Source organism: Formica exsecta, unplaced genomic scaffold (genome assembly GCF_003651465.1).
Source record: "Formica exsecta isolate Colony F162 unplaced genomic scaffold, ASM365146v1 scaffold1110, whole genome shotgun sequence".
NCBI lineage: Eukaryota > Metazoa > Arthropoda > Insecta > Hymenoptera > Formicidae > Formica > Formica exsecta.
This window is the reverse complement of record NW_021848452.1, coordinates 19,620-45,433: the sequence shown is the minus strand read 5'-3', so window position 1 is coordinate 45,433 and position 25,814 is coordinate 19,620. Positions and strand designations below refer to the sequence as shown.

The following is a 25,814-nucleotide window of genomic DNA, read 5'->3' as shown; positions in this document are numbered from 1 at the left end:
TGAGACAAATCAATTGGTATAAAGAAAATAATTAATAATATATATGTGTACTTTCAGAGATGATAGCTTGTAATACTTTAAATATCCTACTTTGTATATATATATATAAAAAAAAAACAATATTGCTTTTATAATAAAGATAAATTTAAATAATGCAAATCTGGCAAATATTAATTATTTTTGTGTATATTGCCGGGGCTGATATAATATTTTTCTTTCACTCTATTATTCATATTAGGTCAATTGATCCTAATTTAAAATATCCAAGTATAGGAACGCTCGTCGTAAGAACTTTCTGTTTTTAAATGGCCTACTAATTAGTTTGTGGTAATTAGAATGTGAAAATGTGAAAATAGAAAATCCATTTTCGTAATATACACAATCTTCTTAATAAAAAGAAAAAAAACTATTTATTTGATCAATTTTACACTACGCTTAAGAATGTTTTAACTGTACAACAGTAGCAAAATGCTGTAAAAATTTAAAAAGAAACATGTTTCTTCATGTTTATACTGTTTGAAGAATCAAATAAATAAATCTGGATTATAATTAAAGTATCACAAAATAATATGATTTTTAACGTCTTCATAAAAGAAAATTTTAATTAATATCTTTCCTAATTTATATGACAAGAACTTTTGATTGCAAAAACCTTCTGAAATCAATTGCAAGAAACAAAAAAGAAAACGAATAATTTGCAGGAAAATTTTGGATTTTTATAAGTATTTCGCTACAATTTCTAAATAACTTTTAAACAAATGTATGTAAATCAATTTTTTGTGCATAAATATTTATTAGAATTTTAATACTTGATTGAACTTTAATACTTCAATACACGTAAAAATTTTTATTTTGTTGGCAATGTTTTTTTTGTCAAATTTGTCAATAAGTGTCACAATACCTACGCAATTTTCCATAAGAATCAATATACAAACACACTTTAAACTTAAATAATTTCCAAACCGTTAAGAGAATTCGTGTTTTCTTGTTAAAAAATATGCCGGTTAAAATTTTTGTGTTAAATATTTAACACATTCATGTGTTAATTCAACATATTGCTGTTGTGCGAATTGAATCAAGTGTTAAATTATTAACAGAAAGGAAGTGTAAGAATAACACAATATGAACCTATTTTTAATTTTACACAATGGATATGTTCCGTATTATTAGTTGTGTTATTAGTATTATTGACAGGATTTATCTAGTAAAATTTACAGAAAAAAATGATTTTATTCTACAATAGGAGTGAGAGTGACTACAGACCGTCGATAACATTTTTCCAAATTATATATAATTTTATCATTAAAAATATATCGATTTTACACAAAATTTATTTCAAATTACTTTGAGGCTTGCATTTATTTTGTGTTAAAATATTAACGTAGTATTAGTGTCACCATTTAAAATATCCATATTATGTTAAATTAACACAAAAATCTGTGTGGATCGTTTAGACATCTGTTAAATTTAACATACATTTTTCAACTATGCAGATACTCCGAAGAAATAGTAGAAGTCTATGAAATTGTCATGCTTTTGTCAATATTTTGACATATGACATATTACATCCTTAAGCAAATTTATGTTTTGTACAACTTTTTACGTTTTTGCTTTATTTACTATGTGGTATAATTGGTATCTCCGGCAAGTGCTCCTTGTACACTTTGCATTCGTTTTTTGCGGAATAGTGAATTTCGGCCCTTGTAAGTTGCCTGCGCTAAAAAGCCCTTCACGGCGCGGCCGCGCTGAGTTTGATACTTGAAACGATAAATTATGAACTTCTCTGTTTCAGCGTGGATCCTGGGATGGTTCATGTGCAAAGCGGTTGCTTATATACAGGGCGTCTCTGTAGCGGCCTCCGTCTACAGCCTAGTCGCGGTTTCCTTAGACAGGTACGTGCTACTCCTGCTTTTTATATCCGCGCGGCGTGATACACGCGGGAAAGCGAGTATCTCACATGATGTTGGCCTTCATTAGTCTAGGTTGTGCCCCTTTTCTTTCTTTTTTTTTTTGCTACGCGATATGCTAATTCGGAGGCGGTGCCGTTTACATCGATATTTTATTTCTGACATATCGTACATTGAAGGCGAGATTAAGGTTGCCTTAAACTTTAATAGATGAGAATGGTGGTCGTGCCTGTGTCCTATATTCGAGATCATTTTATCATTGGAACGAATTAATTAACCACGCAATTTTCAATAAAAATTTTCACAAGCGAACCTGTTATACGAGAGCCGAATAAATTAAGTCCGGGCAATTATATAATAATTATCCGGACAAACAATTTTTCCACCGTTTTATTATTGAGACACTTTCGGAAAGTTTTATTAAAATTATACACAAATCAGATGTTTATGTCTGATGAAATCTAACATTTTCTTGCGCCAGTCGTCTCGCAACACATGAGCTCAGCATCGTGACACAATTATTTTCTCATCAGCGATGCAATGCGATCATAATTATCGATAATAATTAAAAACTTCCACGCAACGCACACATTGTCGACATAATGTGGTACTAATAAAGTCAACAATACGTTTCAGTGTGTGTCTCGCGCGATATATTGTAATATATGCCGCGTTATTGGCATATCCTTATTACGCGTAGAGACACTTTATCAACTCTCAATAACGCATAATTTTATCTTTATATCAATTTCGCATGAAAATCACATTTGCATTTGCATAAATTGACTCTAATAATACGCGCGCGGCTTCATACGTGAGACTCTTGTCTTACAAGAGAGAGAATGAAATGTGGATCTCGTATTTCATTCACGGCGCAAATTATTGCTATTGCCATAAAGATGCACCTGCTCGACCGAATGGGTACAAGAAGCTCTTGAGAAAGGGCGAAGTTCTCGGAATATGCGATTTGGAAGTTTCGACGATATGTAAAAGTACAAAATTATTATTCCCGATTGAAAATATAACGAATTGGATGGGAAAGCTTAAAGAAGCGGAGGACTTACGAGGGCACGCCTGAATTTTAGCAAACGACGACTCGTGCTATCAATTTCACGTTAGAAGACTGGAGGAGGAACGAGAGGCTCCTTCGTCGCGCGAACCCCTAGGAATAGTTTTATAGGATCTTCGGAAACGATCGATCTTCCGGGAATTGCTCGGCGAAAGGGATCGTGCCGAACTTGTGGAATTGTCTTTTCGCCTAACCACGTGCGCGAATGCATCTTCCCTTACTCCCGTCACTCTTGGCGGACGACGCAGCCAAGAGTGCCATGACGAAAATATATCTTCTTCCTGTCCCATATGCTGCTCGTTTCGCGACGGTAAAGGACGACAGGACGGCGCTCTCGTGAATGAGATTTCCCATTAAAATCGCAGCTACGGTGTTCCGCAAACTATCTCAAATTAGGCGCGCGTCTATCTTTTATTTAGCGAGATAAATTTCATGGGCAAAAAAATATATTTTATTCGCGAGCGCGTCGTTGAAACTTTCAAAGTGGAGTTTTAATGCTGAAAATTTGGCTGCATCTTCATTACGATACAAGATACGCATGTGTATGTGTGCTACGAAATATCGTGTCTGCACAACCACATGCGCGCACAAGGTTTCCTTGCAACAGATAATTAACTACGCTATCAGGACCAATGCAGGACCAAAGAGGATGGTGGTTTGCCATTGACGGCCGATGTTTGATAGATGATGCTATGCATTTCGGTGTCCTCTACATATCGTATCTTATATATGTATATTTGTTCGAACAGGCTCGGATGAAGTATTGATACATGATATTCTTGATATACTTGTGTTATACACTTGCCAGGCGTTTCTCAATGAATGTAATTTGTAATCCGAGTCGTAATATCGGGCCGCGACATTATCTAACCCGGTGCCAATTTAACGGACGCGGAGAGGGAGGGGAGGGGGCGGGGGAAAATGTGACACGATTAATTATGTAACATTTCTCATTGATAAAAGTTTGATTCGCTCTCCGAAAGAGCACCACCGGAGCTCTGTCGAGCGGATTAAATTGCTCCTCTTCCTAATTTCAGACTCTCGCTCTTGACGCCGAATGACAGGAACTGTTCTAATCTCCGTGATTGCCCCGATCATCGTGTCGAACTTCCATAACGAGTTCAAAGGAATAAATTATTCAGATTGCAAAGGATGGCGAACACGAGGTTGCGAAATTTAATCAAAACTAGCGCGATTTCGGTCAATCCAAATTTCGACTCACTACGCAAGCGTAGAATAATATTCGACTCTATATTTATATAATTGTCATGAGATATATAATCCAAATCTATGTTCCGTTGAAAATTCAAGAATCAAATATTGTAATAAAATATTAGCGCTAAAAGTCTAAAATGAATATTTCGAGTTATGAATGAAGCAAATCGAATTTTATACTTTCAATTTTTAAAATTTAATATTTATTAATTTTGCAACGGGCTACATATGCATAATTACTTAAAAAAGAAAAGACATTATATAAAATATCAGATATTTTATATAATTACTCAGCATAAAGCCATTTTGGTACATTAGCCCCGATGGCTGATATATTTTCGTAATAGAAACAAAAAAAATGAAATTATATGATTTTTTTTTATTAATGTATAAAATTAAATTCTTTAATTAAAATTTGTAAAATTGTACCAGTTTAAGTTTATCAAAGTTTTAACAAATTATTCTTTACTCTACTTTAAAATGTCGAGTATCTGGATGCGAAGAACAGAATTTATTGTCAAACCATATTTTTAGAATACAAGAACGCGCTCTCACAAAGAAGTGTTTGTGCGATGCTTGAGAAAATACGAAGAAGGTCAGAGAATCGCGGGTTTAGATCCCGATGGTATTTTTATGAAATGAGTTTTGATATTCATTGGTGAACACCAGCCGCAATCTTTTTTCCGCGAGACATAACACTTATCCCATGCACACGATTGTGTGCGATACTCGTACACTCGCGTGGCGAGTGCGTGTGTGCATGTGTGTGTATCAGATATCGATTCCACAGTGTCTTACATCAGTGGATTATCTTAATTTAATTCTTACGAGATAAATGCTGAAGGGGTTGAAAGCGCACTATTGGCGAGCCGGTGGGACGTTGGGATTGGTATCGCGATAGCCGATTGGTCGCGCGGCTACCTCCACCACGTTCGGTGATCGGCTGACTCAATTGATACGGCATATATCGTCATACCCGATATACCGGGTCACGTGATCAAGTTTATGGTGATTTTTAAAAAATCGCGCGCGGTATATAAGGCTCCCGAGTCGCCGAAACAGGCATAAGCTCACTTACTTTCAAGAAGTAACAAGTAATCCACAACCAATCAACATGTTCAAGCTGGTAAGTCAACACGATTTATCTAAATTACAATTTCTACCGATATCACTCTTCTTCTCTTCGTTTCGTTTACCGATTACGTTTCCATCGTTGGCTCTACGATTAACCATCGACAAGATCGTAAGTGTTATGGGAAATATACATCGCGTCGATCAATCTTTGAAATGTCATTTTCCGAACGATTGCTTTTTTTTTCGAATTTTTGATCGGTCCGCCAGTTTCTACGCCAAACTCAACCGCTTCCGATCAGCCAAAAATCATTATAGATAGTGCCCGACGAAAAGATATAATTTCGAGACCTACATTTCGCGCGCTCTTATTCTCTCGACGAAACGCGCGGGATTTTCTTTTCGTCGGAGGAGTCTCTCTGTCGTCTATAGAGCTCAAGTAAATAGAAGATCCTCTAAAGCCGCGGCAACTCTTTCGTCGTCGCTCCCGCGCCTTCTCTGTGATCGATAGAGAGACGGGCTATCTCGCGCTGCATACACGCTGTATACCGAGGAAGGAAAAAAAGGTTCTTCCCAGCCTCTCTCCCCTCTTTGGCGCTTTTGCTGTGACCTTTACTTTGCTGTGAGCGCGACACGAACCCGCCCTTACGCCGCTCACCGGTCTCGCCGCGGCAACGGCACCTAACTTCACCTTTCAGCGAAAAATCTACGCGAGTAAAATCATTCAAGCATGCACATTGTTAGTCCGTGCGGAATGCAGGCTCGCGCGCTGCAATTTTTTTTTACCGCAATCGACCCCGCGATCTCTTGCGAAACGATTCTCAAGCTCCGCTTTTAATGATTGGTCGATTGTAAATCCCGGGAGACCCGCGAGCGCTCGAATATTCGCTATGAGTATTGCCGAGACAATTGTTAACTATATCGAGCTTTCGATGGAACGTATGGGAGTAGATTAAACGGAAGAGAGTGCATAAATTACTCGACTGACAGTTTCATTAACGTTAAAAGAGAGAGAGAGAGATGCTTTTATAAATCCACTTGACAAATCTTTTTCGTAGGCTGTATTCGCTGCCATCCTGGCTGTCGCCTTTGCCTATCCCGGTGGTCTGACCGGCCATGTCGTCAGCTATGGCGCTGGCCCGATCTCCGCCCCCGCGGTCGTCAAGTCCGCCCCGGTGCTCCTCAAGGCTGCCCCGGTGATCGCCCTTGCTGCACCTGCACCTGTTCATGCTACCGTTATTGCCCAGCCGTGGGCCCCTGCCGTGCACACCCCTCCCGTTCTCACCTCGACCTATATCTCCAAAGCTCCTCTCGCCCTGCACTAGAAGAGCCCAGCATAAACTCACCACCACCACCGAGTCTCACGACGACACAGCCCTGGAAGAAAAGAAAAAAAAGACAAAAAAAGTAAACACATACATCCTCCACTTCCTCGACCGAAATTGTGCTCGTGAAAGGAAAGACCACGGCTCGAAGAAAGACAAAAGGCAGAAAAAAAATTGAACGCCCCCGGCCGATTTCGACTACCCCATCTCACTCGCCATTGCGTGAATCATCATCGTCATCAGGCCCACGATCGAGCATGCGGTGAAGCGGACCAATCGGGACTAATATTCCAGGATCGGTCAATCTCTTTCTCTCATTCGTCTTTTCTTTGTCCCCATCGACCTAAATTTCTCCGGACTTTCGCCTTGATCATTCCGCCATTATCCCGAACCCCCCCCCCCCCCCCCTCGTGTTCTCACATGGAATTTTAATAAAATTTTAATTACAAATCTCCAGCGTTGAGTCTTATTGATCACATTTCTCTCCGAATCCTCGAAATATCATAAAGTAAGGGAAAATAATATCACCTCCTTCCCCTTCCGGCCAACTTTTCGGGGAGATTTCTACGCTTTTCGTTGGCTATTCCGCACATCTATCAATCTTACAATTTATCTCCATGCTGAATATAGTAGAGCAGTTTTATTGAACGTGGGTATATCGCTAAGGGCGCAATAAACCGAAGTGCGCGTAAACGTACTTTTTTTTATCTTTCCAATAAAGAGAAATATTATAGACATACCGACGGCACCATCTTGCACACACGTACGCTTTGCCTGTGTCGCATGCATCGAAATTAGTACTGGACTATTCGATTTTACGATTTTTACGAGTGTCCCTATCCAGCCTTTTTCCTAAAATATTTTCACTTCACTTTCAGTACGTTCGCCTTATCGACCACTGACGAATTTTGCATTTCGGACGAGGTGTAGATGCGAAAGGAAGAGGGAACTGTCCAACGCGCATATTTGATAATTCGCGAAAATTGACGCGAGATCTGTTGAAAATAAACAAACAGAAGTCACGCAAAATTGATCGATTTAATTATGCGTTTCGAAATAATAATAAATTTCAACGAGAAACTGCGTGTCACATAAATATATTTCGTTCGAGATAAGTTCCAAATCGACGTCTGATATTTCCTTATTTTTGTCCATCTTCTATATTTTAGAGAATAAATCGTTTATATCTATTAAAGGAAGAGTTCTTTTTCGACAAAATCTATTTGCACATAATAAAATTGCATATACTTGCATGGATTTTCAATTCATGCCAGAGAATATTGAAGATTGCATTTTTCTAGTAACGACATATAAAATGCACTTTTTCTCTCGTACGGTAAACCAGCAATAGTTACATTGCGTAATTGCATCGCGCAAAATATGATATTATCACCTTAATCTCCTGTCTAGAATAAATTTAAAGGCATAATGATAATAGAGTTGCTTGATACACACGGTTACGATTTATTGTCGTAATATCTTTTATCAGAACAGTGTTTGTTATATACGTTGGCATGCATTAATACGCTAATACAATATTTTGCACGGCGGAAAAATAAATTTTTCGAACAATTTCGTGAAGATTTTTGCATAATATAACAAAATTTTGTCTTTATAATCATTATAAATAGAAACTGACATACACAATTTTAAAATCATTTCGTATGCATAAAGCTGAAATGGAACAATCGATATTTTTGGATATAAATAGATAAATGAAACAATGTAATAAATTGTAATTGAAATTAAATCTAATTGAAATTAAATCCTAATTTTAATTAAATTTTTGGATAAACGGAACAATATAATACATTCTATTATAATTATAATATAATTATATATTATAATATATTAGAATATAATTGTAAAATTACATTTTGATAATTTATGATTATTATTAAATGTGTTCGATACTCGCCATTTTTAGGTTGTGGAAGAGTCGTTGTGTTATTTTATTTATTTGATAATTTTTAATATTTCTTGCGACCTTATATATAATTATTTATAAACTTTTAATATATTACATGTAACTTACTTCCCCTGTGGATATCATTCTTCTATTAATTTACTTTCTCGTGCGTATGATTATGAGTCGAATTATAGAGCTAAGGCTCATCAAGATTAAAAAATAATCAGCAATAAATATCAAGCGCGTGTGTCTGCTTCCTGAAAGCAATGGTATTACTTTACATTTTTGTCCGTATGTATTTGCTTTACGTTATTCGTATACAATTGTTTATTACGTCACAGCATATACCTCGCGCAGGGAACGTGAGACTAAAATTTCACCTGTCATCCCGATAATGTATCGCGCTAACGCATAATGAGTATGGCTCCAACACAGATAAAACGGAATTATTTGCCCATTAAAACGGCGCGATTATGCAGTATACAATATATGTATTGTTTCATAAATATCACCGAGACAAATGGACAGCAGAATTGGTAGCGCTTTCGATAGCGCTTAGTCTGCCAAACTTGGATAAGAGCATCTTCCCTTAGACTGAGAGAATTAACCGGATGCTGGGGACGCGCTGGCAAGAACGGCGCCTTAGGAGAGGAAAAATTCTTATAAAGTCAACGAGCATACTGCGACAAAATATTTTATTCGAGACATTTCACGCAGAATTATTTGGCTCGCTGTGCCACGTTATATACGGGACATCGCGCGTCGATGTTGACGTTGATCCCGATGGATCAGCGGTCGGAAATCGATATCAGTAGACGTAGAGCGAGCCCGGATGGACCCATCTGTAGCCGTTGTAATACGCCACAGGAACCGCCGCCGGATAATACGGATAGACTCTTGCATAGGGCGACGCGTAGACCAGGGGATATGGAGCCAGCAACGGTGACAGAGCTGGTTTCGGGGCTGGCGCGCACCACGTGACCGCCACCACCATCGCGATCGCTAGAATCTGCGAAGAATAATTGCGTTAAAAAAAAAAAAAAAAAAAAATGGTCGCAAAATCGCGCGATCCCTTTCTTCCCTCAAACTCCGAGGCTTTATTTTCCCGTCGTTTTTACGGGAGTTATGAAAAATGTCGGGAGTGTGCCTGAGCAAATAAGTGACGCGCGTTTAACTCCACCGGCGACTTTGATCGGCCCGCTTTTTGCGACTTGCAAGCTCGATGTCATTCCGTTCCAATTAATCACCGCGACGATCACACGTGCCAAGAACGAGCGTCGATCCTTTTCGTTTCTTTCTAGACCAGTGGCAATGGCGCTTTGTAATTTTTCTTTCTTCTTGTGGTAATTCAATAATTATCGTGGATTATTTTGATTCTAGAGCGTTTTAGTCTCGCAATAACGTTTCCCGCGGATAAATATGTAGAAAAAAATTTCACAGGCTACCTCGTGAAACGAAATGTCCAAACGATCGCGATTCGAGAGAAATTCGACGAATTTATATCGCGAACGCGCTCTGCTTACACAATCATATATAACTTTTGCAGCTGCGTTTGTTAGAAACATTTAACGGTGGTCAAACAACTTTTCAATCCTCAGACGCTGGCGTGGAATGTATTCGATTGTTGAGCCCACTTTAGACGATTTAATTCGCGATACGAGATTTAAGATAGAATTTTATTGGATAAAGTTCCGAATAGGTGAACCCTCCGATTTTTTTGAAACTACACTATTTTTTGTATTTTTTAACGCTGATTACAAATATGATAATGAAAATTTGCGACAAGGTCATTTTCAAGGTCAAAACTCAAAAAAACTGAAAAAATATAACTTTTTAGACATTATTTCAATAAATATTGATGTAACAAAAAAATGTTTCAAATAAAGGTTGCAGTTCTTAAAAAAATACATTATTTATGTTCTATAAATTTTTTGCGTGAAACTGAAAGTTTTCGAGAAAATCGATGTTAAAGACTAAAAACGGCGGGTGAAGTTCCGAAAAACTAGACAAATAGGTTTGCGTGGAACCTCGCTCTACGTGGAAAGTTGTAAACCCATGTGGAATCGTATATGTACTGCAAAGTACATGCTTAGATGGGAGAACAGATATAAGATTTAGATTCCATCGTTTTTGTTGAAAACTATCGTACGGTAAAAATTAATAGGACATAAAATGTTTTTCTCTGTAAGATCTAAAATTGTTATGGGTTTTTCATGATTTTCACTATGAAAATAAGAGATGCACCAATTTTCATTATGATATTCGTAATCAGTGCATCAAAATACGTAAGAATACTGAGTTTCAAAAAAAATCAGAGGTGAGCACTGTTCGGAACTTCACCCGCCGTTTTTAGTCTTTAACATCGATTTTCTCGAAAACTTTCAGTTTCACGCAAAAAATTTATAGAACATAAATAATGTATTTTTTTAAGAACTGCAACCTTTATTTGAAACATTTTTTTGTTACATCAATATTTATTGAAATAATGTCTAAAAAGTTATATTTTTTCAGTTTTTTTGAGTTTTGACCTTGAAAATGACCTTGTCGCAAATTTTCATTATCACATTTGTAATCAGCGTTAAAAAATACAAAAAATAGTGTAGTTTCAAAAAAATCGGAGGGTTCACCTATTCGGAACTCCACCCATTTTATTTATACATAAATTTTCGTATAGTGTCAATTTTTTTAAAGCTGTCTTTATATCGAAAATTAAAGATTGTAATGATAATGGCGTTTAGATGCTGAACGAGAATTTTACCGCGACATGTCACGGTACTTAAAAATTAACGTCACGGAAATGAATATCTCGTGGTTGGAATTAAATCGAATACACACACACACACAGTGCACGAGATGGATATACTTGCCAGTTTGAACATGTTAAGCGTTTTATCAGCTTTTTTCGTTGGCAAACGCACAGGACGACACTACAGTTGCGACTGCGGGGAATCGATCCCTTTATATAGATGCTCGGTCCCGGGATCATCATCGCGAATACCTCTTATTGTGCTCGTCCCTCCTCGAGCGACAATAGATGACCTTGGAACGATCGCGGATTGCCGCGATTTTTCCAACTTTGCTCTTTGTCGCTCACGTTACGAGAGACTCGCGGGGAAGGTTCGTTGTATTACATGCACCTTTATCGCGATAAGCACGGCCGTATACGTGCGCCGCCGCACGATTCCGGAAGTGGCGACGCGCGTTCCGTGAAAACTCCCGTAGATCGATATCGATGCCGGCGTTGATTTATGCGAAGGTCTTCCGACGACAAGTATTAAAAGTTTATTCATGGAATCGACGAAGGTCGCCGAAGACGCCGATGGTGCCGATAAGGCGCGGATAAGGAGAAGAGGCGCTACGCTCGTAATCGCGCGTAGCGATGGCGAGGATCTGCGTCGAGGACCGAGACGGGACGCGGAAAAATATCGGCGACCCGATGAATCCGGAAGTTCTACACGGAACCTTCATTAAAGAAATTTATCGGACGTCAAAGATGGGAGCCATTCAATTAATAAGAAGCGATGACTCCCTTCGCGTCTTATCTGGAATCGCCTCTGGATTTGAACGCGCCTCGTTACTTCCGGTTAATGGGAATTTCAAAACGAAAGTAACGTCGCAGTGTTTGCTCTCGTTCCGCGACGCCGTCGTTGTCGTCATTATAATCGTGATCGATGGTCCGTCCGTCGCTATTGTTCTAGGGCGATCTATCTCGCGACTTCTTATCCCGTTAGACACACGGGTGAACGTCATTTGCGTGCTCATTCGGGGATTATTGGATAATCGCTCTTCCAGAGAGAAAGAGGGATTGAGAGGGGAGGGGGGGGGGGGAGAATGTCTTTTAAAAACATTCTTTCCATTTCTCAACACATTTAAGTGACAGTTTCCACATTATTTGGAAATCGCAAATTTTTTCTCATATACAGAGTGCTAAATTTCAAACGTAACAGGCCGAATATCTCGATAATTAAATGAAATATCAAGGTCCGTTTTTTTTTATGTGTCCATCCAAAATCAAATTTTTTTTATCAAAATTTGTCCACCTCGAAACAATACAACCTAAAAGAAGCGGACTTTGATATTTCATTTAGTTATCGAGATATTCGGCTTGTTATGTTTGAAATTTAGCACCCTGTATATATTTCTCGTTAAATTAGAAAATTATATTACATTCGTGTTTTTCTATTATATATACACAAGAGAGTAAGACAAATATAATCTTGATTAAATATATATATATATATATATATTTTTATTTTTTTTTAATTATATTTTAATTTATGTATACACATACATACACATTTATACAGTAGCCTTTTTTTATAGAAACCTCCCTTATAAAAGAAGCTTCAATGCAATGGGAGGATGCAAGAGAATGATGCAATGTTGTTTGTCTTACAACAATAATAAAGGCAATTAATTTGTTCATTCAAGGCGATCGAGTCAAATCGATATCGATAAAAGCATATGTTTTGACGCACCTTTCCTAGGTAATTTGACTTGTTTGTCGAACAGCAAACTCTCGCGTGCGTCACATAAAAGATATTCTCCCGCGCATATCTATTCTCAAGTGGCTTGCATGCCCGTTGGAGCGTGACGGGCGCGAGTGTCTTTCGAAAGAGCGAATGGAACATTTGTCGGCAATTCCATATGCGAGATCTAAAAATGTTAACGGGCGTCGAGTTGGCGGGCTTGCTTCCGAACCTGTCTCATAAAACGGCCACGTTCTGCATTCTTCGTGAAACGATACAATAAATCAGACGGTTATCTATATTCGCGATTATATTATTCGATACTTATCATTGTGACGAAGAAGCTTTTTAATAATCAAACTTGCTTGGAACCGCTTTGTCGTTTAAAACTTTTAGCCCCACCTTTCAGATCTCCCCGCGATAAACGTCGTTTTCCCGCTATACGCATGTGACGTATCGGCTCGTTATTTAATAATTCGAGCCACTACTTGATTCACCTGTCTCATAAAACGGCCACGTTCTGCATTCTTCGTGAAACGATACAATAAATCAGACGGTTATCTATATTCGCGATTATATTATTCGATACTTATCATTGTGACGAAGAAGCTTTTTAATAATCAAACTTGCTTGGAACCGCTTTGTCGTTTAAAACTTTTAGCCCCACCTTTCAGATCTCCCCGCGATAAACGTCGTTTTCCCGCTATACGCATGTGACGTATCGGCTCTTTATTTAATAATTCGAGCCACTACTTGATTCAACAATTAAAATTAAATTTTTATATTTTAAATATGAATTAATATTATGTCAATTTCCTTGATATTTTATCCCATATACTATTCCGAATAATTTCAACTACTATTTATTAAGCAAAGCAAATATAAATTGTTTTAAAATCATTTTTCTACTGAATATTTAGATTCTATAAAATTCTAAATTTTCTCTAATTTTGAATTTAGTCAAATTAAATAAACGCAAAAATATAAGTAGAGAAAAAAAAATACGGAATTTATTTACGCGTTAATTTTCGAAGATTCGGAAGAAAGATTGACAGGTATTATACAGCTGATTGATGTACGTTTTCCAGGTTTTTGGCGATCTGGTGGCCGCTAAAATGCCAAATCACAAAACGACGGGCCCGCTTGATGATCGTCGTGATCTGGTTCATCGCTCTGACGATGACGTCACCGTGGTTGCTGTTCTTCGATCTGGTCATCTACGAAGACGAGCCCGAAACGCGCATCTGTCTGGAAATGTGGCCGCATCCCGAGGACGGCAGGCTCTACTTCCTGATCGGCAATCTGATCCTCTGCTACGTGCTGCCAATGATTCTCATATCTCTCTGCTACATTCTCATATGGATCAAGGTATGGCGCAGGCATATACCCACCGACACCAAAGACGCCCAGATGGAGAGATTACAGCAGAAGTCGAAGGTGAAGGTGGTCAAGATGCTGGTCGTGGTCGTCATCCTCTTCGTTCTCTCGTGGCTGCCTCTCTACGTGATCTTCGCCGTGATCAAGCTGGGCGGCAACTTTATACAGGAAGAAGACGAAATCCTGCCAATTGCTACGCCGATCGCCCAGTGGCTGGGCGCCAGCAATTCCTGCATAAATCCGATCCTCTACGCCTTTTTCAACAAGAAGTACCGGCGCGGCTTCATCGCCATCCTCAAGAGCGGTCGATGCTGCGGCAAGCTCAGGTATTACGAGACCGTCGCGATGATGTCCTCCTCGACGAGCATGAGAAAGTCCTCCTATTACGTCAACAACAACAACAACAATTCGTCGACGAGACGCGCCTGGCACGGGCCACCGGTCCACCAGGACAGCAACGTCTCCTACATATTCAACCACACCGGTGTGTAATCGCGGTCGTGCGAGCCGAGGATGCCCCGAGGTGGTCTCGTTTTATTGCGCAGATTTAATAATACCCGCTCGACGCGGTGGATAAACTGGACAGAGAAGAGAGGACGTGGCGGCCTTTGTATTTGACGGATCTCCTGTCAACGCGCGGTTGAAGCCGAGATCTAGTCAGAGTCAGCCGGTCCGAAAATTACGGGTCACTCGGATGATCAACACGATTGTTACTTCGGGCCGGAAATCAGCGACTGATGATTGAGAGATTTCTAGAAAGGCAGTAATGAAGACGCGCAGTTTCCGCGGCAGAGACGACAGTCGTCGTCGTTGCTATTGTCGTCGGTTTTTTGGATTTTGTCACAATGTAACCACTGCGTACATGTAATACAATAGTCGTTAAGACAAGTTCGCTTAGATACGACACGATACGTGTCTGTAGCTTTTTCCGGAATCATTTGAAGAGAGACGCGACGACGGCATTACGCTTCAACGAACCTTACGATTTCTTCTTATCTATGTTGATGATATTTGTACGCCATTTTGAAGAGATGATACAGGGAAGAGGTAGTTTGTTAGATCTACCAATTAAAGCGTGCGAGTTTGTTACTATTGCGACGGTGTATGCATCATCCTTTGCCCGTCGGCCACGTAATTAGCGCGACAGCGCAGAGTGGCGGGATGATGACTCGAGATGATGACTCGGGATGATGATTCGCGGGCGAGCGGATGCGCGCGAGTCGACTCGTTGTCTGTCGACGGCAAACACCGCGGCTCATGATAGACAATTAGTCGGTGCGCGCGACACTCATCGGCGGAGTAGTCGCGTAATTAAGGGGGGCGGAAGTGGAGGCGTGTAGAGGCACCACTTTACGGTGCGCTCGATCGAGCAGAGGAATCGACGCGGACGGCAAATGCGGCGTGGCGTAAGAATCGATTTCGGTCCATCGGATTTTCGATTACGGATCAAAAGATGTAGATCGCGCGAGAGATTGTAAAATATCTCATTTTATTCTCACGCGGGTTGATTCATATACAGTTTCACAGAAGGGTAATTTGTTTATATTTTTGCCGGCCTTCCTGGTAAAAAAGCGTGATTCTTTGTAAGAGCCACATTGTTATATCGATGCGTCTTTCTTTCTCCGACACTGCATTCTAGAAATATGACAGAATGGAGAAAGAATTTGTTTGGACAGTAAAAAAAAATGAATTAATCGACTCTTTGTAAACACTACCTCCACATGTAGGTCAGCAATTTACTACTGTATGTACTTAAAATTACATATACACTAGGATTACGTATATATATATTTTCTTACCGAGAGACGTTAATCGAGTTGGTACTTTTGTCGTTTAGATATTTACAGCTTGTTCAAAATATAATAGAGGAGATTTACGCGAATGTGTGAGACATCACTAAGGCGTCTTATTTTTCAATGTTTTTTTGGTAGATTTTTTTTAGATGCTTCTCTCTCTCTCTTGCACTTTTATTCGGAAAAAATATTGGCCGTTGAGTGGGCGATTCGATTTGTAGAATGGATTAATTGATAAGATCTTCTCCCGTATAATTTTTCGCGTTTGTACCGCGTTTGCACAAGCGTTATTTGTCTAAATCGTCCCGAGGGCGATTCTCCGAAGCTACGTGACGCTTGTGTCATAGCTCGTTATTTTGTCGCGTGAGGAATTATCCGTCGAAGAATCGAGAAACTTTTGCGCGATTTATAACGCGAGCAATCGCAATTACCTGCTCGTTATACATTTTAAGATTTCACGACGATCGACTTCTTCGCGAGCGCGCTTTGCGCTCTCCTTGGGAAAGGGGATGGGGAAAAAGGGGCGCGGAATCATTCTGAATCCTCATAGTTGTAAATCGATAAGCATGAATCGCCGGATTTTACGATAAAGCAATTATTTTCGTAAAGTTTTTATACGAGAGACGAGGGAGAGAGTGAATCGTTGGTGTTACACGTACGTACGAATTATATTACACGGTGGTCCCGAGGCGCTGGTCAAATTCATATCCACCTTAGTGGCGTGACGTCGCCACTAAGTCGAGAGCGGTGGCGCGATTAGGTTTGTAATGGCGATAATAAAATTGAATGAGAGACACATAAGAGACGCGACGTAAAATGCAACCATTAACGACAGCTGATTGAAGAACTCGAAAGAGAGAAAGAGAGAGAGAGAGAAAGGCGTAAGAACAATCTTGGGACTTGAAACTTATATAATATTTCGCCAAGTTCAACTTTGCCGTAGACACACCATTTTTCGATAGCATCGGCAATTCAATTCATCGAAATTATGTCGACTGGCAATAATATCTGCGATTGTATACGTATGTATAAAAGGGCGAAAAAAAAATTTAAGAGTGTTCGAGCAATGAATATGACACACACATAGTACATACATGTAAGGATCCAGCGTGGGTGAGTCTATGTACATTCGCTCCGTCTGCATATATGCATTACATGTATTTCCACTGTTGTTATTAAATATATACGCAGACCACGTTTATCCACGTTTGTCCTTCCGTCTTTAAAAAAAAAAAAAATCTCTTTTTCATACTGTAGATTGTTAATCGTTATTATCGGTCCCGTCGATCGCGAACGAAATATTTTTTGTACGCACACGCTTTAACGGATTTTCGTCACTTTCCGATGTTTAGAAGTTTACGTTAATATGAAAGAATTGTGCGAGACACAGGTTATGAATTCGCTGGAAGAATTTTTGCGTTCTTGTTAAACTGTCTCGGATACATCATGGCGCATTTATCGGATATAATAGATATCTTATATAATTAGGGCGATAAAAATTACATTTGTAAATTAGATACATATGCAAGGAAATGTTGTAATACATTTAAGGAAAACATTTGTAATAGGGCTACATATATAAAGCCGATTTAAAATGCCGATATATTTAAATATTTGAATATTTGGATGTGTATGTGTGTGTGCGGGCGTGTCATCGATTAAATTTTGAGAGATTCAAATAATTCTATCAGAGATGAAACGTATTGGTCGAGTAATTCAAGTATTTCAAGAATACACACACATTTTTAGATGATTAAATTATCATCCGAAGAATTGTGCGAGACACAGGTCATGAATTCGCTGGAAGAATTTTTGCGTTCTTGTTAAACTGTCTCGGATACATCATGGCGCATTTATCGGATATAATAGATATCTTATATAATTAGGGCGATAAAAATTACATTTGTAAATTAGATACATATGCAAGGAAATGTTGTAATACATTTAAGGAAAACATTTGTAATAGGGCTACATATATAAAGCCGATTTAAAATGCCGATATATTTAAATATTTGAATATTTGGATGTGTATGTGTGTGTGCGGGCGTGTCATCGATTAAATTTTGAGAGATTCAAATAATTCTATCAGACATGAAACGAATGGTCGAGTAATTCAAGTATTTCAAGAATACACACACATTTTTAGATGATTAAATTATCATCCGTATATTTCGATATTTACTAGATATTTGTGATATTTATGACCAATCTAACTGTACATATTTGAATAAACGAATAATACAATACAAAGAGAGAGAGAGAGAGAGAGAGAATATAACTGATACTTGATATATATTCAGTTACTTAAAAAATATTCAATTATATTTCATCAGAAGTTTTACGTATTAAAGTTTATTCGATTTATCCGAATAACACGGGATTATTCGAACATTTATAGCCCTAATTCATACTCATTACTTAAGTCTTGTTTCACCGAGACTTGCAAGGATGCAATCAAAAAGTTTCCGGACTGACACTATAAAAAGTAATTGACTAATCCTATTCACGATTATCTTCTTCAAAGTAATCTCGTTAGATATTAACTCTTAACGGCGGAAGAGAAGATCCATACAATCTCGGTGATGAGGGTTTCTCACACATACATACTCTTTACGTCTTTTTCAAATGATCCTTGGACTTAACGCTAATTACTTTTATTGGTTATCTAAGGTATTTAGGTGTAGAAAAAAAAAAAAATAAAAAAATATTGCTTTGAATAATTCGAGTGATACGAGAAACTTGTTATACAGGGTGTCCTAGAATTAGACCGACAAACTTTAGGTGGTTATAAAGGACGTCAAAACAAGCCAATTTTGTCAATAAACCCGTGATAAACCTGATCAGAAATTCTGATTTTGATGAAACTTTACACACATGTAGGGGGTAAATAGATAAATTTAGAAATTTCCAGTTGCGGTCCAAAAACGATTTTAAGGGCTGAAATCACCCCTCATACGTAGAGCGGCTTTCTGCTTTTCTCGATACATCTCGGAAATTATTCGAGACATCAAAAAATGTTTTATACAATAGTTTCATGGTAAAAACACCTCTATTTAACCACATTAATAAAATTTTGAAAAGATAATTTTTTAAAGGTTTTTTTGCCCTTGTTAATCTTTGATTCTCTAGTGCCAAAATGGCTCATTTTTGCGGCCACGGGTTTATTGACAAAATTGGCTTGTATTGATGTCCTTTATAACCACCTAAAGTTTTTTGTTCTAATTCTGGGACATCTTGTACAAACGGAGATAATCGCATGATTAGTTCGGAAACTATTTGATCGCAGCTCCTATAGCACAGTTGGCATTGAAATAGTCGGGACACTTTTTTCAGTGATTTCCGCAATGCGTCCGATAACAAATAAGAGTTTTTATCTCGATTCTTTCGATGCCAATTATAAATTTCGTTATATTGTTCCGTAAGTAATATGTATTCGGAAATTCATGATCTTGCCATGATCGCAACGAAAAAAAAAAATTGTTATAATTGTAATAATACCTCACACTTGATGAACTTCCGAATAATGCGTTTTGTACGCGGTGGTAAATTATATATCGCGGACGTCCGTTAGGGATTTCATCAAACTGTGTTACCACGACCTTATATCACAACGACTTATCGCGTGTCGCACATTTCTATTTTGCGATCGGTTCCCATCGCACGATAATTTCATTAAAGTCTTACGATAATACAGAGATGTAAGCGCCGTTTAAAATCTAGAGCCGTGATGTTCAGACTAGCGTCTCAAAAATAAATGTATAGTAAACTTGATAAATAATACTTCGTTAACTTCAACTCTTGTCATTGAGAAAAATTTTATACAAAAGATTTATGGAAGGGGGGAGAGGGTGAAGTTCTGCATAAACTATACTAACAATTTAAAAAAAAAAAAAAAAAAAGATGCAAGCTGAAGAAGATATAATTCTTCATAATTCTTCAAGTTGTATTAAAGAGAGAGAATACTTTTACCATAAATCTTTTATATAATATTAATTTGCCGATATATCGATGAATTGTTTGCAAAGATACGTCGAGAAGATACCGTGTAAAATTAATTTCGAGAGAGACAGCGAGAATTTACCTAGAGAATCTGCGATGCCGACGCCTCAGAAAGGTTAATCCATTGTCTCATATAAGCTTTTTTTTCTGATGGCGCGTGAGATATGCGAGGGAAATCAGCGATAACGTAAACTATCGATAGACTTATAAGCATTCTGTTGTATACTACGTTTTATTAACCGCGAACGAGACACTCCCTATTGTTATGACACGCGTAATAATCTCGCTTCTCAAGCAGGATATGCGAATTAAACGTTTAATTAACAGAACGTATTTACGGTTATATTATTAGCGATGGCTACGCAAAATAGCCGAGTATATCTAATGATGAAACAGCGGAGTTTGATGACGCGAAAGAGATTTTCATGTCGAGATACCGAAAGTGCACGTTTGTTCGTAGAGATGATGCCTTTGTACATTCCGATACTTTGTTTGTTCTTGTATAAAAAAATACTATCACAGTTTTGTGCGAAAATCGCGTGTGTGTATGTTTATGAACGTTACTCTCGGCGAGCGCTTACTGTAATCATAAATTTTCAGGCTAGTGAGAAAGCTGGTATTTTGTCGTTAAATTTTTTAAAGATAAAATTAAAAAAAGAGGCAGCTTTTTTTATTAATATATAGTCACTATTAATTTTAATTAATTTTAATTTTCCGTTTTGAAAAAAAGCGTTTTTCTTCCTCGCACATGTAATTTTTTTTTTTTTTTTTTAAGTTACATTTAAATAGATAATTTTATTTAAAATTCTTTGAAGATAAAATTAAAAAAAGAGGCAGCTTTTTTTATTAATATATAGTCATTATTAATTTTAATGCATTTTTTGTTCACGTTTTGAAAAAAAGCGTTTTTCTTTCTCGCACATGTAGTTTTTCTTTTTTTAAAATGATATTTAAATAGATAATTTTATTTAAAATTTTTTAAAGATAAAATTAAAACAAGGGGCAGTTTTTTTTATTAATATATAGCCACTATTAATTTTAATGCATTTTCCGTTTTGAAAAAAAAAACGTTTTTCTTTCTCGCACATGTAGTTCTTTTTAAGTCACATTTAAATAGATAATTTTATTTAAAATCGAACTTGATACAATATCCCCCTTTTGCACTAATCTAACAATAATATCGTAAAGAGTGTAATATCGCTTTTGAAAATTTGCAGTATTACACCGGTTAGATTGACACTTTTGTTGCACATGTTGCCGATTTAAAGTCGAATACGGATGGTTCGATTTACGCTCGCGCTTTTGAGAGAATCCACCTGTAATGTTAAATCCTCTTAGCAAATATACATATAACATTGAAAGATACGTCATCTCTCTTCTCTTTCCGTTATTTTGCTTTGACGGTTACGCGTTATATGGATAGGCAGCGTTATCTGTATAACAATGAAATAATAGAAACATACTAGATAAGGAGACAAGATTGCGAGAGTGAAATTGATAAGTGTTTTAGCGTTGTATCAGAGAGTGTGTATGTGTAATGTACCAATCAAGATGTTACCAGTGTCGACGCCTCTTCACTTATTGACAAAAATAATACGAAATACTTGCCGTATTTTTTTTTAAGTCAAATATACGTAAATACTACGAAAGATAGTCTCTGTTTGTTGTACATGTTTTGCGAATAAATGTATATACATACATATATATATCTATACATATATAGATGGTATGTAAACGACCGGCGATTTGGCGTTATCACGCCCATCAGCCGAGGCGCACGTTCTCTGTCCACCGATCGAAGTAGCAATAAATTCTAATTATCCTTTTGTCCAGCATTTTTATAGCAAACGCCGTGGTAATGCCGAATCGCTTCTCGTGTAGCTGAAATGTATCGAGTTGCGAGTATAAGTATACGTATTTTCTCAAAAAAAGAACATTAAAATATATACAATAAAATATATATCTCCATTGTATGCTCTTCTTCATATAATTGATTATCCTGCACAGTTGGAAATTTAGTGTTTTCTTGTTAAAAAATACGCCGGTTAAAATTTTTGTGTTAAATATTTAATACATGTGTTGATTTAACATATTGCTGTTGTGTTAATTGAATTCAAGTGTTAAATTATTAAAACAACTGAAAAAGAGTAAAAATAACACAATATACATATATTTTTAATTTTACACAATAGATATGTTCCGTTTCATTAGTGACAGGATTTATCTGTTTAAATTTACAGAAAAAAATGATTTTATTTTACAATATGAGTGAGAGTAACTACAGACTGTCAATAACATTTTTTAAAATTAATTTTATCATTAAAAATATGTTGATTTTACACAAAATTTACCAATTTTTTCAAAATAATTTCAAATTACTTTGAGGTTTGCATTTATTTATAGTATTAAAATATTAACATAGTATTAGTGTCATCATTTAACATATTTATATTATGTTAAATTAATACAAAAATTTGTGTGGACCTTTTGGGACACGTGATATCTGCTAAATTTAACACGAATTTTTCAACTGTGTGATATCTCCTGTCCATAATTATTAATTCAAAGAGACATGCATTTTCTCTCATCTTCTCTTTACATAGAAAATTTAACTGCACGAAATCATTAACATGATCGGCAAATATTGCAACTGCTGCAGAAAAGCGGAAAATATTCGCGAGATATATTGATCGCTAAACGAGCAACTGGAAAAAGACAGTCAAACTTTAAATGGAACTAGACGAAATAAAAATCCACGCGAACAAGCAGCGCGAATAATGACGAGACTGAGCAAACGCAGGCGGGGCGGAAAAGGAACTCTAATTTAACGTGAAGAGGAGTAACAAGGACGAAATTAAAGAAGAAACTAAATACAAAACAGACACGCGACTTGCGTTAAAATGTATCACGTTACTCATCTAAAAGAAACTCGCTAACTCCTCGTCGATCTCGCTAACATCGGCAAGATCGATACTCACTTCTGACGCACATTTCGAAGGTCCAACCGCACACTGCAAGGTGGGCACCTGTCGAAAAGTCCAGGCTTAATTTGGCTAACCGCAACAGAATGTGCGATGTAGCAGGTGAAACGCAACTCCCCCACGACCGCAAAGAACGTTTGCGATGATGAAATGTTAAACTGAAACAGAGGCAGTTGAAGAGAAAATTCAACAAAACTCGCACACAGAATACTTGAGAAATTTTTCGACAAATAAAAAGAATTATAAAACGTTCAGTAAAAAAAAATAAATTATAATTATATACAGGATGTCCCAGAATTAGACCGACAAACTTCAGGTGGTTATAAAGGACGTCAAAACAAGCTAATTTTGTCAATAAACCCGTGATAAACCCGATCAGAAATTCTGATTTTTATGAAACTTTACACACATGTAGAGAGAGTAAATAGATGAATTTAGAAATTTCCAGTTGCAGCCCAAAAACGATTCTATGGGGTGAAATCATCCCTCGTACGTAGAGCGGCTTTTTGCTTTTCTCGATACATCTCGAAAATTATTCGAGATATCAAAAAATGTTTTATACAGAAGTTTTATGGTAAAAACACTTCTATTTAACCATATTAATAAAATTTTGAAAAAATAATTTTTTCAAAGATTTTTACCCTTGTTAGTTTTTGACTCTCTAGTGCCAAAATGGCTCATTTTTGTGGACACGGGTTTATTGGCAAAATTGGCTTGTTCGGTGTCCTTTATAATCATCTGAAATTTGTTGGTCTAATTCTGGACTTGTATATCTCACGTGAGAAAATTAACGCAGAAAAACTAGAGATATCCGTTAACTCGCTACAAAATTCTCGTTCTATGAAGCAACCAAGATCTCTTATCAAGTGCAATCCAACACAGACGTTTGCCCTATAAAATAAAACTACGTGCTTCCGTGTTTCTTATTATTAATTAGACAAAATGTTATACAAATGATTATAATTTTCTTTCTCTTTCTCTCTCTCTCGTTTTTAATTTTATTTTCTTTTAGAAATTGAGAATATCTTTAACAAGGGAAACCCAAAGCATGTCCTCCGTATTTTTGAATGAAATTTTATGTGTATTTAAGCAAAAATATTTTACATATATAAAATATTTGTACATATTTTTTTGCTATATACATACAAAATTTCATTCAAGAATACGGAGGGCATACTTTGGGTTCTCCTTGTAAATGTAAAGTAAAAATGCTAACGCGGCAAACGACCGGAAATCAGGTCATACAATACATCATGTTCGCCGAAGTGCAGAATAAGCGCTTAGACTTCGCACCGAAATAAACCTGTATGTACATTATATATGTCCGGTTGTCTAGGCAGTTCCTCCAAAATTCTACTAAAGAGAAAGTATTAGAGAGAAAGAAAAAGAGCAGGTTATAAAATAGATGGCTGCCGATACAGAATAATAATCGTTTATTAGATTAGTACATTTAACTTTTGATTTTTGATTAAAATAAAATTTAAAATTTATGTTTAAAATGGATTTCTGTAACGAGGTTCTGTTTCCTACCTTGAAGTCCTTGGAACCTGCAAAACGAGACGGAACTGTTTCCCAAAAGTTTAGATGTATTCCTTTTATAATTCTTTCTTCATTAGTATAAAGTCTAGAGCAATGTGTGTTCCATGTTTGATTCCCTCTTGAGCTAATTAAATTTCTGTACTTAATCTGGCAAAACACGCGTTTGTTGGTTTAGGAGAATTTAAATTACGCGATTGCTGCCGTTGCACGAAATGTTAGTAATATGTAATATATGTGTTACGTGTCGAGAATTTTATAAAATACGGACACGAAGTGCAACTTATTGTTAGCGACAGCGATCTTCGACTGGCACTTTTTCACGATCTTTACAAACGCAGCATAGCACTCTTTTATTCCTTTCTTTTGTGATCTCTACTTCTTTGCAAATCTCTTTTTAGAATCTTGCGAATATAACAGCTGTAAAAACAAAAGATTAAAGAATGCACACGTCTTTTATATATCGATGCATTTCTTTTTATTCTTTTATTTTATTATTTAGACAATTCTAATTCAAATATGTCTTTACATTGCGTATTCTTTTCCGCGAGAAGGGCGAAGGATGTGTGGTCTGTAATAATGCAGTTCTTCTAACTCTCTCCTATACAGCGTGATAATAGGCTAAGATAATAGAGGGGGGAGAAATAACTCGATCAAAGATCGTGTGCCGCAATTGCCGTGGCACGTATACCCGCTATTACGTATCTCTATATCTATTATTGTAGGGTACGATACCGCGAATCTCGTTAATACAGCATAACCGTAGAATTGACGGTTGGTGAACGACGGCGACGATGAGGACGGATAAATATCTGTCGATACGATTGGCGAGAATTTTAATGAAGCTTATCGGTTACTGGCCCGCCGAGTCAAAAAGGGAAAAAAAATTATTAAACGGTCTTTTAGTCTATACGTTATTCACGATCGCTCTAGCCTTATGGATAGAAGCAACCGAATTGTACTTGGGTACAGGCGATTTTTATGTGAGTACCAAAACTCGTTATATTCAAGCGCAGATTCTTTTATCACGACGGATATAATTGATTGTTTAATAAAAATCAAAACTTTCAGATAAAATAATCACATCTTTCAATAACCACTTTAATAACAAGTTTAATATATTTATTTAATTTATAATATATATTAATTTTATATATTGTATA

General features: G+C 37.0%; 2 protein-coding genes across 2 annotated transcripts in view; both read left to right on the top strand.

The window, feature by feature from the left end:
* The first annotated feature begins 1,421 nt into the window (after nucleotides 1-1,421).
* Nucleotides 1,422-18,832, top strand: LOC115236726 (neuropeptide SIFamide receptor-like). The gene is made up of 3 exons (XM_029809366.1): nucleotides 1,422-1,892; nucleotides 14,054-17,525; nucleotides 17,924-18,832. Exons 1-2 carry the CDS (start codon nucleotides 1,774-1,776, stop codon nucleotides 14,832-14,834), a joined length of 900 nt encoding a protein of 299 aa, XP_029665226.1. The 5' UTR covers nucleotides 1,422-1,773; the 3' UTR covers nucleotides 14,835-17,525; nucleotides 17,924-18,832.
* Nucleotides 18,833-25,169: 6,337 nt separating this feature from the next.
* Nucleotides 25,170-25,814, top strand: part of LOC115236731 — a 10,851-nt gene continuing 10,206 nt past the window's right edge. The window contains exon 1 of the mRNA XM_029809379.1: nucleotides 25,170-25,634. Coding sequence (XP_029665239.1) covers nucleotides 25,446-25,634 — 189 coding nt within the window. The 5' untranslated portion in view covers nucleotides 25,170-25,445. The remainder of the gene's footprint in view (nucleotides 25,635-25,814) is intronic.

What these genes read in the sequence shown, in the direction of transcription:
- LOC115236726 (XM_029809366.1), top strand. Translation starts at nt 1,774, where the DNA reads ATGAACTTCTCTGTTTCAGCGTGGATCCTGGGATGGTTCATGTGCAAA. An exon ending in GTCGCGGTTTCCTTAGACAG is followed by an intron (nt 1,893 to 14,053) that starts GTACGTGCTACT and finishes TACGTTTTCCAG; the next exon opens with GTTTTTGGCGATCTGGTGGC.